This window comes from Trachymyrmex cornetzi, unplaced genomic scaffold, assembly GCF_001594075.2.
Source record: "Trachymyrmex cornetzi isolate Tcor2-1 unplaced genomic scaffold, Tcor1.1 scaffold225, whole genome shotgun sequence".
Taxonomy (NCBI): domain Eukaryota; kingdom Metazoa; phylum Arthropoda; class Insecta; order Hymenoptera; family Formicidae; genus Trachymyrmex; species Trachymyrmex cornetzi.
Window position 1 is genome coordinate 1,655,174 of NW_017296901.1, and position 13,549 is coordinate 1,668,722.

General features: G+C 33.9%; 1 protein-coding gene across 4 annotated transcripts in view; it reads right to left on the reverse strand.

Annotated features, from left to right (window-relative positions):
• LOC108760501 (uncharacterized) overlaps nt 1–13,070 on the reverse strand; it is a 52,126-nt gene extending 39,056 nt beyond the window's left edge. For all 4 annotated transcript variants that reach the window (XM_018506498.1, XM_018506497.1, XM_018506495.1 and 1 more), the window contains exons 1-2: nt 10,772–13,070; nt 460–554 (exon numbers count right to left, since the gene is read on the reverse strand). In XM_018506498.1, coding sequence (XP_018362000.1) covers nt 460–554; nt 10,772–12,988 — 2,312 coding nt within the window. In that variant the 5' untranslated portion in view covers nt 12,989–13,070. The remainder of the gene's footprint in view (nt 1–459; nt 555–10,771) is intronic.
• Between the last annotated feature and the right edge of the window lie 479 nt (nt 13,071–13,549).

Genomic DNA, 13,549 nt, shown 5'->3' on the forward strand with positions numbered 1-13,549 from the left:
GGGAAGTCGCTTCGCGTGGAAGTCACGCGCCTCTCAGCAAGTGGCGAGGTGGGATAAGAGTCGTTTCGCGTGGAAAGTCGTAAAATATATTTTAAAGCAGGAAATTTTGTTCTATATATAATAGTAAAAAAGACATAATTTTTCTTTCTAATAATTTTTTTAACGAGTGACGAGCGATGGCTAAAACCTGTTGGAGGTTATTCAGGGTCATGACCTTAACAACATATGTCGAGGCCAAGGTCTTGGAAGGAGGCTCCCTTAAACATGATATTTACCACAATAAAATATATATCTACATAAATTTTCAATTTTCCACTATTGCATTGTAGTGATAATAGAACATTTGTATAAAATTTCTTTCTACATTACATTTTACATAGCATGCAATATGCATTTGACTTCTCTTTATATACTTTTTTTCTTTAAGATTTTGATGTCTTTATAACATTGTAAACAAACCTTGGTATATGAACACTCCTATTGGCTTTCACTTGTCTTTGTAAAGTTGTATGTGGTGGCAAACTTTTTTGCTGCGTCTTCTCTCTCGAGTAAATCTATAAGAAAAGATGCGAGTTGAATTAAAAAGAAAGATTTTAAAAATCAATTAACCTTTAGGCTGCCGGCACTTTTTCATTAAAATAGTGGTTTTTTTTTTCCTCGAAAATTTGTCTATATAAGTAACGAACACGTGGCGCAGAAAATCGAGATTTGTGCAGTCACAAAAGCGGCTTTCTCGGCAGGGAACGTATGATCAAATAAAAAAAAATGTATTTAAAAAAATAATATATTTGGAGGTTTTTGGTATCGTTGATACCAATTCTCTGAGCATAGATTTATGAAATCTCGAGCCCTAAATGTAACATTGACAACATAAATGAATATATGTATAAACGTATACTCATACAGAGAACTTTTCTTTAGCATTACTGAGAGCTAATGACGTGGACGTAGAAAGTTTGTTGCTCCTTTTTGACTTTTTGGTTTTTAAATTTAGTTTCTGTATTTTTTTACTTTTTTCTTGTTTTATAATTTTTTACTTTTTTGTATATTTTTAATTTTTTTGTAATTTTTTAATATTCATATTTTTTATATATTTTATGAGTGTTTTTTAATTTTTATTTGTTTTCGCAATTATGGCAAAATTTCTTTTGAATAATAATTTTCAATGTAGGATGTTATGCATAATGGATTATTAGGTTATTATGTTCTGTCGATGCAAACAAGCGCGAAGCGGGCACCGGAGAGCCCGCATTATGTGGGCAACATACACACATATATATATGTTTAATACAATTAGTATTTAAAATATCACCAAAAGTGGTGGTATTTTAATACACTCCAGAGCCACAAAAGTGGCTTTCTCGACAGTCTAAAGGTTAAAGTCTACCTGTAAAAGTATATCACCTCCATATAAACAAATCAAATTGAATATAGAAATACAATAAGTTGTTTTTTTTTAAGTATATATTCTGCAAAATTACAATTTTCATTGGGTTTGATCAAGAACACACTGACGTTCTATTACGAGACATCGTCAGAAGATTTCAAGGAAAGAGGTGATCAATATATTGCCATACCTTGCAGTGCCGATGATTACGTCATGGTCATTATACGATTACTCTCATTCAGTTCACATGGCACAATAATAGCAGCTGTTAATGATAAGCTCAAGATCAAGTGGCTTCATATACACTACGCAAAAAAATTAACCCTTTGTTGCACAAATTTTTTTCGTTGAATGTCTTTTGCTGAATTTTAGTTTATAAAGTGGTTTTCGGGGTCGTTGATTGCAAATCTAAAGTCAAAAGTTTTACAATCAAAATGGCAGATTCAATATGGCGGCCAAATTAAAAAAAATTAACTATAGCTTATTTACATGTAAGAATATTTTAAACTTCTGATTTCAAATCTGTAGGAAAAATTTAAAAATACAGCCTTTTTGACATTATATTTCAAGAATTATAGAAGATATAAGAAATACAAAAGATATATGTATAAAATAGATATTTTTTCATATAATAAGTGATTGCAAAAAAGTAAATTTTTTAAATAAATTTTTTCAAAATGTTGCTGATGTAGTTAATTTAAAGTATGTTTGTTATTAAACTTTTATATAAAACACTTTTTGATATCTCAAAAGTTTTTGAGAGACAAGAAAGAAAAATGCCAAAAATTGTTTTATAACATACATATACGCAAGGCGTGATTTCATCCCTTAAAACCATTTTTTCGTGCAAATCGTTTCTATATTTATTTATTTATTTCAGCTATATGTATGTAAAATTTCATTACAATCAAAATTCAACATGTCTTGAAAAATATCGTTAAATGGAAGTATAGAAAGGTTTGGACGGCCGAAAAAATTGAGTAAAATTCAAATGTCGCGAAAGTTCACTAAGTATGAATAATTGAGGGCAATATTCATAATTAAAGGCGACTATCGCATTGTTTTTATCTTCCACGATAACTCATAAGAATGACTGTAGATATTGCATTCAACTTTTTTAAAAATAAAAACAACAAATTTTTTCCATAAACTGAAGCTACTTTTACGCACGAACATTTATTTTTTAAGTCCGTTTTGACAACAAATAACTTGCATTTTTCGATAGTTCTTTATTTTTCATTGCCATTTTTGTAATCTTCACGTTCTTTTTCAGATTTCAGGTTTAGTCTATAGACGAGAATCTCATCAATAAAATGACACCAAGAAAATTTAAAAACACTCGTTTACCAGAAATCGTGACAAGATCAAAACGTAAATCGCGCAATCGCCTTTGATGATTAATATTGTTCTTAATTCATATTTTAAGAACTTTCGTGGCTGATTTTATTCATTAAGAAAGTTTTAAGAAAGTATTAAAAATGTGCTAAAAAAAAATGTATGTATAACTGTATGTTTATTCATTGTCCACAAACGACATTTAAATTTTACACAATTTTCAACCGTCTAAATCTTTCCACTCCCCTAAAATCAGAATTCAACATGTTTAGTTATTTCGGCCAATGTTTTGGTTCTGCCATTTAAAAATTGTCAATTATAAATGCAGATTTGAAATCAGCAAATTCGAAAACATTAATATAGAGATTTGGAAGATATGTTTATTATCATTTTCATCCCAGCATAATTTTTTTGTAAAAAAGATGCTTAACTGATCTTTTGTTTTTAACTTATAGTTAATGCAAAATAATTACATAATTTTGTTATTCAAGTTCAATTCTTAGGAATTTAATGATACCAAAAACGTAATATAAATCAATCAAATACAAGAATTCCTATATTCGATCAAAGCGGATCTTTGTGCTTAAATATTTCAGTATAAATTTATATCTATACATATTTGGCTGTACAAAATGCCGCCATAAACTGCGCGCCAAAATCTTTTTCGATCTTGAAACGCCATCATAAGTAGAAACAGAGTAGTATCACTTATTATATTGACGAGCAATTTAATAATATTTTATACTAATAAATGTCTATATAAGAATATTAATAATCAGATGTCAATGAAAATCTTAAAATCTGCGAATAATTTATAAATTGCAAATAATTTTCCGTTTTGATCCAATATAGAAATTTTCGTATTTAAGGATGTATTGGTCGTACAGTCCCTGCTAACTAAATTAAATTTGGAAATGTTGTTTAATATTTACACTTCAAATAAATTATATACATATGACAATTGTGTGAATAAAATTATATTTTTATAACGTAACACATTTTTTATAGTTTATTTAGTCTGTTTGTTATTAAAAATTAAATTATTTTTTACAATATAAAGAAAAATCTCAATTTTTTCTAAGTACTTTAAGCATTCAAGACAATTTATACAAAGTTTCATTGTGATTATTTGTTTGTTTATTCTGCAAATAAAAAAATAAATAAAATAATTTTGTTTAATTACAGAATACTTAATCTGCACATTGAAATAAATCTTTATAAAATATTATAAGTATAAGTCATCTCCAAATATACGGTACTTACATAAATAAATTTAGATTATTTTCATTATTTCTTAATATTTTCATTAGAGTACATAACTACTTTTTTCTAAGACTTTTAAATGCAAAAAAACCATCTGTAATTTTTTCGTAATTTTTTGAATGTTTCCAAAATATGTCCAATACAACCTTAATTAGATTTATTCTCATTGGTCTAAATTCGTATCATATTGATAAATCAACTATCAAATACGTAAAAATATACAAAAATTGCGGCAAAAAAAGGTGTCCTTTGCAGAGGACTCTATGCAACAAAAGGTTAAGGAAACACCTATGCAGTCATCAAAAAATATTAAAAGAGTGTAATTTCGTAAAAAATAATCATATCGAGATTTTTCAAAAAACATTTTAAAGCTTAATATTTCTATTTTTTAAATCGATAATTGAATTAATAATTTGATCTTACGTAACTATATGAATACAAGTTAAATTTGAAATCTTTTGTACGATCTTTACGAAGTTCCATGGCGTGAATTAAAAATCGCACATAAAGGAATTTACAGCTTTCAAAAGAGTGGTAAAAGGTTGTTTTTTTCACTTCAATGTTGAATAACTTGGTAAAAAAACCGTATAATACTTAATAAACAAGTAAATTAAAGATAAAGATTCAATCTTTCAAAAACTGTAAACTGCTTTTTTATATGCGTGTTTAATTTATGCCATGGAACTTCATAAAATTCGCAAAAAATCTTTAGATTTGACGGATTTCGATTTATATCCATGTAGCTCCAAAAAAATCAATCAGATCATTAGGATGGACTTCCGAAAAGGTGAAACCCTCGATTTTGTTGATTGATATACTGCTGTATATTGCTGTGTGCTAATTACAAATTACGATCACGAAAATTATTGATAAGGTCATTGTCAAGGTCAAATTTAAAAAAAAAAAACATTTTTTTTTGGTTACATTATTCACATTTGAAAATGACCTTGTCACCTATTTTCATGGTCATATTCTTTACTAACACACTAAAATGCAACACTATACCAATTAATATCAAAGTCAGAAGTAGTCCTCTTCGTCCACCAATTCCTCTAAAAAATAAAATCATCGATAATTATGTAGGTAAATAACGAAAAAAGGGGATCCAGCTCCGTGGTATTTACCCCTCATCTCTAATGATCTTGACTTCGACATATATTGTCAAGGTCATGACCCTGAATGACTACAACAAGTTTTTGGTGATTGTCCTTTGTTTAAAAGTTATTAATAAGAACAGTTTAAAAAATAACATTACTTATGCTATATGCTATAATACTAACAATTATTCCACACCTCCCTCTCTGCTTATGATTTTCCACGCGAAGCGAGGTCCACATCACCTTCCCCTCTACTTAGGGGATTCGAATGTCTAAGCTCAGCCCGCACCTTCTCTAATGTGAGCTCCCCTAGATAAGGAGGTGGAGTGGATCTCGTTTCGCGTCTAAATTATTACGTAAGCAGGGCGAGAGGTGTGGAGTAATTGTTAGTATTATAGCATATAGCAGAAATGAGATGTTATTTAAAAAATTTTTCTTGTTAATATAACTTTTAAACGAAGGACGATTACCAATTAAAACCTGTTGGAAGTTACTTATTACAGGGTTATAACTTTGAAAACGCGTATGTCAAAATATAAAAAAATAAAAAAATTTTTTAAAAATATGTATTTGACATTGGAAATAACCTTGTCAGTAATTTTCATGATCATATTTGTAATCAGCACACCAAAATACTGCAATGTACCAATCGATAACAAAATCGGAAGTTTCACCTTTTCGGAAGTATATCCGATTATTATCTCAGTTTCTAATTTAAAAATAAAGACTTCAAGCCCTAATGTGTTTTCTGAAAAATCTCGTCATGGTTATTTTTAACGCAGTTACATTCTCTTAAATATTATCTATTTTTGAAGGACGTAATAGGTGATTTCTTAATTTTTTGCGTATGGTATAAGACAAAAATTTCGAATCTCAATTGTTAAATTATTTTTTTTATTATTAAATTTTTTATTATATATTACTTGTAATCATAGTTTCTGAAAGTCTTGAAAATCTTAAAAGTTTTAAATAATAAAAATTTCGAATAATTAAAAAATTATATTTCTCGTATAGTAACTTAGCTAATCAAGCAATATAAGAAACTAAAGAATTTGATGAAATAAATCAATAGATAACAACACCTTTGAAAGCTACCATTAGATAGTGGTGTATAATTAATTTATTCAATATATATAATAATCAATCAAAATATTACATACGTGTCGATTCCCAGTTCGGATCAGTATTAAACATAATTTATTACGAAAAATGCCTCATTGTGAATTCTACGCTATTTTAACAGAATACTCAGCAGTAATGCGCATAACGGAGCAATAAAGAGATATCAGCCCGAAATCATGCATTATATACAAACAACACCGGGATGCATATAGGTCGTCGAGGTTAGCTACCGACAAGCTGCGAGCAACCAATGCGAAGTTCGATATGATGCTCCAAGAAGACATTATTGAATAAAGAGCTCATGTCATTGCCATTGAACATAATACCAAAAAAGGACGACGCATAGAGACCATGTGATAACTAAAGAAAGTTGAACGCACGGACGATTCCAGACTGATACCCAATACCGTACATGGAAGATTTCACACAAGCGTTGAATGGAAAGAAGATATTCTCGATACTAGATTTGATAAAGGCCTACAATCAGATTTTTCAATCAATCCGGAGGACATTCCAAAACGGCAATTACGATGCCATTCGGGATGATCGAATTCAAATATATGTCGCATGGATTACGCTACGCTGCACAGACGTTTCAAAGTTTTATTAATGGAGTGCTGCATGGTTTGAACTATATCTACATCAATGATATATTAATTGCATCAACAACACCGGATGGACATAAGCAACACCTCAGAGAAATTTTTGCGCGCTTAAGCAAATACGGACTGCAAAATATGTTCTAGAAGTAGAAAAGATCGAGTTTTTAGAATACGCTGTGTTTGAGGAAGGAACACCACAAAAAAAGGTAGAAATACATTACGGAACTTCCTCAAACTGGCAATAGTAAAGCAGCTTCACCAGTTTCTGGGACAATTTTTACCGAAGATTTATACCAGGGGTTGCGCAAATGCAAACAATGAATGATGCGCTCAAAGGAGTAAAGGACACCGGTAGAGATGTAGAATGGACACTAAAAAGGAAGAAGGCATTCACGGAAGTGAAAGAGAGCCTGGTTCATACCACCATATGCTGGTATATCCAGACGCAGCAGCGGAATACGATTAGTCACGGATACATCAGACTCCTCGTTGGGAGCGATAACGTGTAGCAAAAGATGCAACAAAGCTGGCAACCGCTAACATTCTGGAGTAAGAAGCTAAGCATGACGTAAACGAAGTATAATCCTTATAACCGGGAGTTGTTAGCAATATACACGACAATCCGGCACTTCCGACACATGCTGAAGGGACATGAATTTAGCGTGCTAATGAATCATAAACTATTAATTTACGTTTATGAACAAGATCCAATGCACAGTTTTCCACAGCAAGCTCAGCAATTGGAGTTCATCGGCCAGTTTATACGACATCCGCCACATCGCGGGGAGCGATAACGTGATAACTGATGCTCTGTCACGAGTGGAAGAAGTACAGAAGGCCATAGACTTTGAGGAGTTCACAGAGGCGTAATTAAAAGATGAGGAACTCCAAGACATGCTCAATAAAGAGTAGAAACTCAAGTTGAAAAAAGTGCCCATCTTAGGAACAGAAGAAACTCTTTACTGCGATACAAGAACACCAGTGGCGCGACTCTATGTGACACAAGCTTTACGATGGCAGGTATACCAATCGTTACACAGCCTGGCACACTCCGGAATTAAAATGACAGCAAAACTAATAGCGCAAAAATTCGTATGGCCAAATATAGGAAAAAAACTATAAACGGTGGGCACGCGTACGTATGCTAAAAAGCTAAAGTAACAAAGCACAACTTGACACTGATAGGAAGTTTTGTCAGCCCAACAAGAAGGTTCAAACATATCCACGTAGATATAGTAGGAGGATTACCAAAATTGGAGGATTATCGCTATTGCCTAACTATCGTCGACCGCTACACATGGTGATCAGAAGCTATCACAGTTACAGATATCTCAGCAGAGACGATAACAAAGAACCTATTCAGTTGATGGATAGTAAAGTTTGGAATTCCACGAAGGATTACAACAGATCAGGAATATTAATTCGAAGCGAACCTCTTCAGGCAGCTTACAAAACTAACAAGTTCTACACTGTGAGGACGACAGCATATCATCCGCAGTTGAATGGGATGGTGGAACGCTTCTACAGACAATAAAAAATAAAGGCAGCCATAAAAAGCCACAAGACGAAAAAGTGGACAGAGATGTTGCTTATAATCTTCCTAAGGATGCATGGAGGGAGGATAAAGTAACATCAGCGAAATTAGTTTGAGTGAACCAATAAAGTTATCGGGACAATTCCTAAATGGCAAACCGTATAGAAAAAAAGACGACCATGAGTACCTCAAGACAAGCAATAGAGAGGCTGAGGCCACAAATCCACAGACACGGTCAGAAGCAAACCTTCGTATTTAAAACCTAGAAACAATGTTAAAGGTTTTCGTATGACACGACGCACTAGCGGATGCGTTCCAAGCACCTTACGACGGACGAATCGAGTCTACTTCAGAGAAACGAGAAGACATGTACATATAAGCTATGCATAAGGGAAAAGCCTGTTAATGTAGTTGTAGATTGACTAAAACCGGTGTACACGATCGAGGATGCGGAACCATCGATAGCAGAGCTATCACCGACATCAACTACAACAAAAAACGGACGCTCAAGCAAAGCACTGGTGAGATTCAACATCACATAAGCAGAACTCCACCTCTACTAAGGAGAGTTCTGTGGCGACAAACTGCACAAACGCCAGCAAATAGGTAGCCCGGTGCACATAAGTACCAGCATATAGGCAACCCGGCGACAAATTTTTCGCAAGTGCTCGGCACTGGCAATTTCCGAGTTTCGCGAAAGCGCCTGGCGGCTCGCGAAAACGCAGCTGCAAAAACTCGCGCCATAATCAGTCCGACGAGGACTATTAGCACCGCTCATGGCAAGTTCCAGGAATGATTCTAATACCGGAGACACTACAAGCCAAGCTGCGTAAGAGACGGAAGTATGCTACGACCAAGGAACCGACGGATCCCGAGATGCTACGGTCGCCAATGCCACTGGCCGAGTAGAGGCTACCACTAGAGTTGTCACCACCAAGATGGACGCGACCATCAAGGATCCTGCTACACTCGTTGAATCGTCGGATTTGGAGATACCTGTCGAGGCTATGCCGTGCCCGCTGCTGTCTCTTCCTCGCCACTTATACCATCATGGAGGAAGAGACAGCCATGGAGACAACAAAATGGAACGGTCTTCTAGAAGGGACATCAGATTAGATGCAGTAAATCTCTAATGGACAAGGAGTGTCAGAGAATCAACAGCGAGTGGGAGACGCCGTAGAAGAACGGTGCAAGGTCGTCGTCTCCACGCACGCACACACGCACATACTTGTATATAGCCTATACACATTGTAAATATATGACAAAAATGAACAAGATTTATTGCTATTAATCAACTATACTTTCTCTTTATCTTTTGTGCTTCCAATATTAGCATGCGAATATACGATTGCGTACTTGTGACTCCACCAACCGCCTGCCGACGGGATTCCTCATACCGAAGACGCCGCCATATTGAATTTTGAGATTATCAAATTCTTTAAGAAAGATATATTGTTGCTTATATCGGAAACAATGATAGCATTGAGTAGAATAGATTAGTTTTAATGCTTATAACTTTTTTCCGTGATAGGAACGCAAAAAATTGAGTTTGAAACCGGGAAAGCGTGTGAAGTTGCATTCGTGAGATATATCTCCATTTTAATCGCTATTTTTGTTCTAATTGGTCAATTGGACAATAAACCAATTAGGATAAACATGACGATTGAAATAGATATACTCGTATGTATATCTATCGCGATTGTCAGCATACTCTAAAACAAAAGAAATAATACGCTACTGTTGTAAATCTAAAATTCTATAGAGGCCGACAACTGTGTTTTGTTATTAGTTGCTTTCTCTATTCCAATCGCCATTTTTGTCCTAATTGGTCTATTGTATAGTACCTAATAATTCTTTTTTAATATGATATTAGGTCAAACATGGTGGTCATTTGCGCCATACTCTTGTAAATCTAAAGCTATCACATGAGACAGGTCGCTATGCTACATATTATACAGTAGAAAATGTGATACATCATATTTTGATATTAAATATATAGAATATCTTATAAAAGTGCTATATTTATAATAATGAAAATATCGGACGCAAAGGAAAGTTTTCGAACACTTGCACAAACATGTTTGCATCAGTTTCACTCACCTGATAGACGCCGTCATTGAATATGTTCGTGCAAACACTCGAAAACATTTCGTTGCGTCTAATACTTCTGCTATTAAATATAGTATTTTTAATGTCAAAATATGATGTATTATATTGTTTACCATCGATACATGTAGACAATCTCACGAATAATTATGACATCACGCGTTTTCCCAATTTTGAATGTAACTTTTTGTGTGTTTTTATAATATGACATAATTTGAACTAGCAGATTTCTCGCCTCAAAAACTATAAGAAATAATGTTGATTTTACTTTCCGCTAACACAACAAAAACAGATTTTTTTGTAATACCCTTCTTAAAAGAATTACCTGAGCTTTATTTTGCACCTCATGGCCACCACTCAATGTGTTAATGGCCGGTTGTCGTGGACCACGTTTGTCTAACAGCAGCTCGCTTGGACATTTCTCAAAAATGAGTACACGCTCTGCTACGGAGCCTCTTGTGAGAAACGGTCTGATGGGATTATTGCCCGTTCCTGTCGTCACAGCCGTTCTTATATGCTGTTTTTGTTGATTAGTTAATTCTGGATGAGGTACAGCCTGCTCTAAACGTGGTCGTGAAGAAGTAATTTTTGATCCCCATCTTGATGTCACTGAGTGTTTATCCAAATCTTTAACATCCTTATCCTTTTGTATTTCCATCTCAAATTTCGTTTTTACGCTGGAAACCAATTGCTCTGTGGTACAACTATTGTACGTATTGTTGGAAGCTCGTTGCTCCTCAAGTCGTTGTTGGGTAGGTGGATTTTCTTGAGCTGCCTGGTATCTAGCTTTAGCATAGTCAACCGCCGACATAGCGGACAGATCATCCTTGCTGAATGATTTCGCACTATTAACTAATGCAATATGACTAGTAGGTACAGTGGCGGCAGTGCCAACATTGTCATTATTGATTATATTTACCATAGAACTAGAAGTTCTCGAATTCGATACTATCGAATTATTCTTATAATAATGGCCTCCGATAATAATTTGTTTGACCGATTCAACTTTTGGTTTTTCTTGCTTAATAGCCGGTTTCTGTTTATTGCGCAAACATGTTAACTCTGTCCTCTCTGGTTCTTCAGTGATTACAACACCTGTTTTTAAAGCATTTATCAGTCTTTCTTCTTCTCGTGCGACTTCGTCGAGATACGCACATCGTGAGTTCAAATCTGTCATGACCGATTTTTTCTCATTCTGCCCTGGCACTGTTTTTGTAATATCCTCTTGTTGAGATGTTTTAGCTGGCGTGAGAGTTACCTCTGCAATTTTTTTAACATCATTTAATTTATTTTTTAATGGCCAAGTTGTCAAACCTGAAGTGGTCGAATGCGATGAGTTAATGTTTAACGAGGAATCAATGGACGATGATGTGATTAATGTACTAGTAGGTCTCTTTTGCTGTATCATTCTATTAGAAGATGTCAAATCAACTGGAAAAGTAGTTTCGATAGTCTCCAGAAAGACTTCGCAGTGATGAGAGCCAGACGTCTTTATGGGAACCTGAGGTTTTATTATTTGTGATGATTTGTTCAAAAATGATAAGGTAGGAGATAATAAGACACCCGACAATTTCTTCGAGTTATCTGCAATTGTATTATTCTTTGTTGCAACAACCATCTGCTGTTGTTGGATAGAGTTTTTCTCAAATTTCTGCAAGGCAAATTGTATGGAAGATGGTAATGGCTTAGATGGTAATTTCTGTTTAGAAGCAGCTATTCTAGCTTTGTCCTCTACTACAAAATTGTTGACTAGTTTTTCGAGATTGCCATTGTCTAGATTTGGCGAATTTAATATATCTACCGTTGTTGGCGAAGAATGTTCGAGTGATGGCGATGACATCTTGTCGCCAATATTATTTCCAGTCATAGCATTTCCAATAGTAGGTGAACTGCAAGGTGTCAATGTGCTACCAAATTTATCAACAGCAGTTGTGTTGCTGTGGCAAGTTAAAATCTCCGTCGGTGCTAATCCACGGCTCTTCCACGTCTGATAAATTGCCTCTGCATGATCACTTATCTGCTTGGCAATTGCGGCTATGTCTTCCTCGCCGGAAGCAGACGAATCTGCAGGAAACTTTCTACGTAAATCATGTTTGGCTGTGGCAGCCATATCATAAAAACACTGTTGTTGATGCAATTGCGGATGATGATCAAGTAGGAAATTCACAACTTGATTGTTCAATTTGATGGATTGATCTAATACTAATCCGACTAACTCGGAATTCTTTTGAATAGGCACAATGTTAATTGGAATCGCGTAACCAAAATGGATTGTTTGACAGTTCACTCGATCATATCCTGAACGTGATTCGTTTACCAAGCAGGCATTCAAATTTGGACAATGCACTGCCTTACTTGAACGTGAGTCGACAATCGCTGATACAAAGAGATTACGTCGTGTCGCGTAGACCTGGCAATCCCAGGACAACGACGTCGGCGACGACAATGATGATGATTGCTGTAATTCCGTTATTTCAGTTGACAATAGCGATGAAGATATTTTTGAGGATTGTTGAGATATTGTTATTATTATCGCTGGCATATCTCAGACCGATTGGTCTAAAAATTTCATTTTCCACAACTGCCACGTTATCTTATATTTTTTTTTATGTAATAGATCATTGTTTCTCTTTTTTATGTTTACGATCATCTTTTGCTTTTTATTTTTGTTTATATATCATTCTTCCTTTTGTCACCATATGTGATTATTAATATCCTTCAAGATTTGTTGATAGATTGACAATTATAATACGGTTTAAATGATCCGATTACAGGATATAATCAAATTCGCACAGAGATGACAGATGATCTGAAAAAATAAAAATTAATTTTTATGTATAAATGTTTAGTAAAATAATTAAATATGAAAAGTGGAAAAGCTATCGACAAATTGACAAATATTTACTTCATATTCAGGATTTAAAAACTGTTTAAAAAAATATTTTTTATGTAATTACATTACAAATACGCTCTATTATCTTTTGATATGATATACTTATACAGATTTTTGAGTTATTAAGTTTTATAACTAGATCGAAAGAGTATACAAAGTATCCCGAATTTTTTAACACACTGCTTATGTAGTAGAGCGGACTAAATGGAG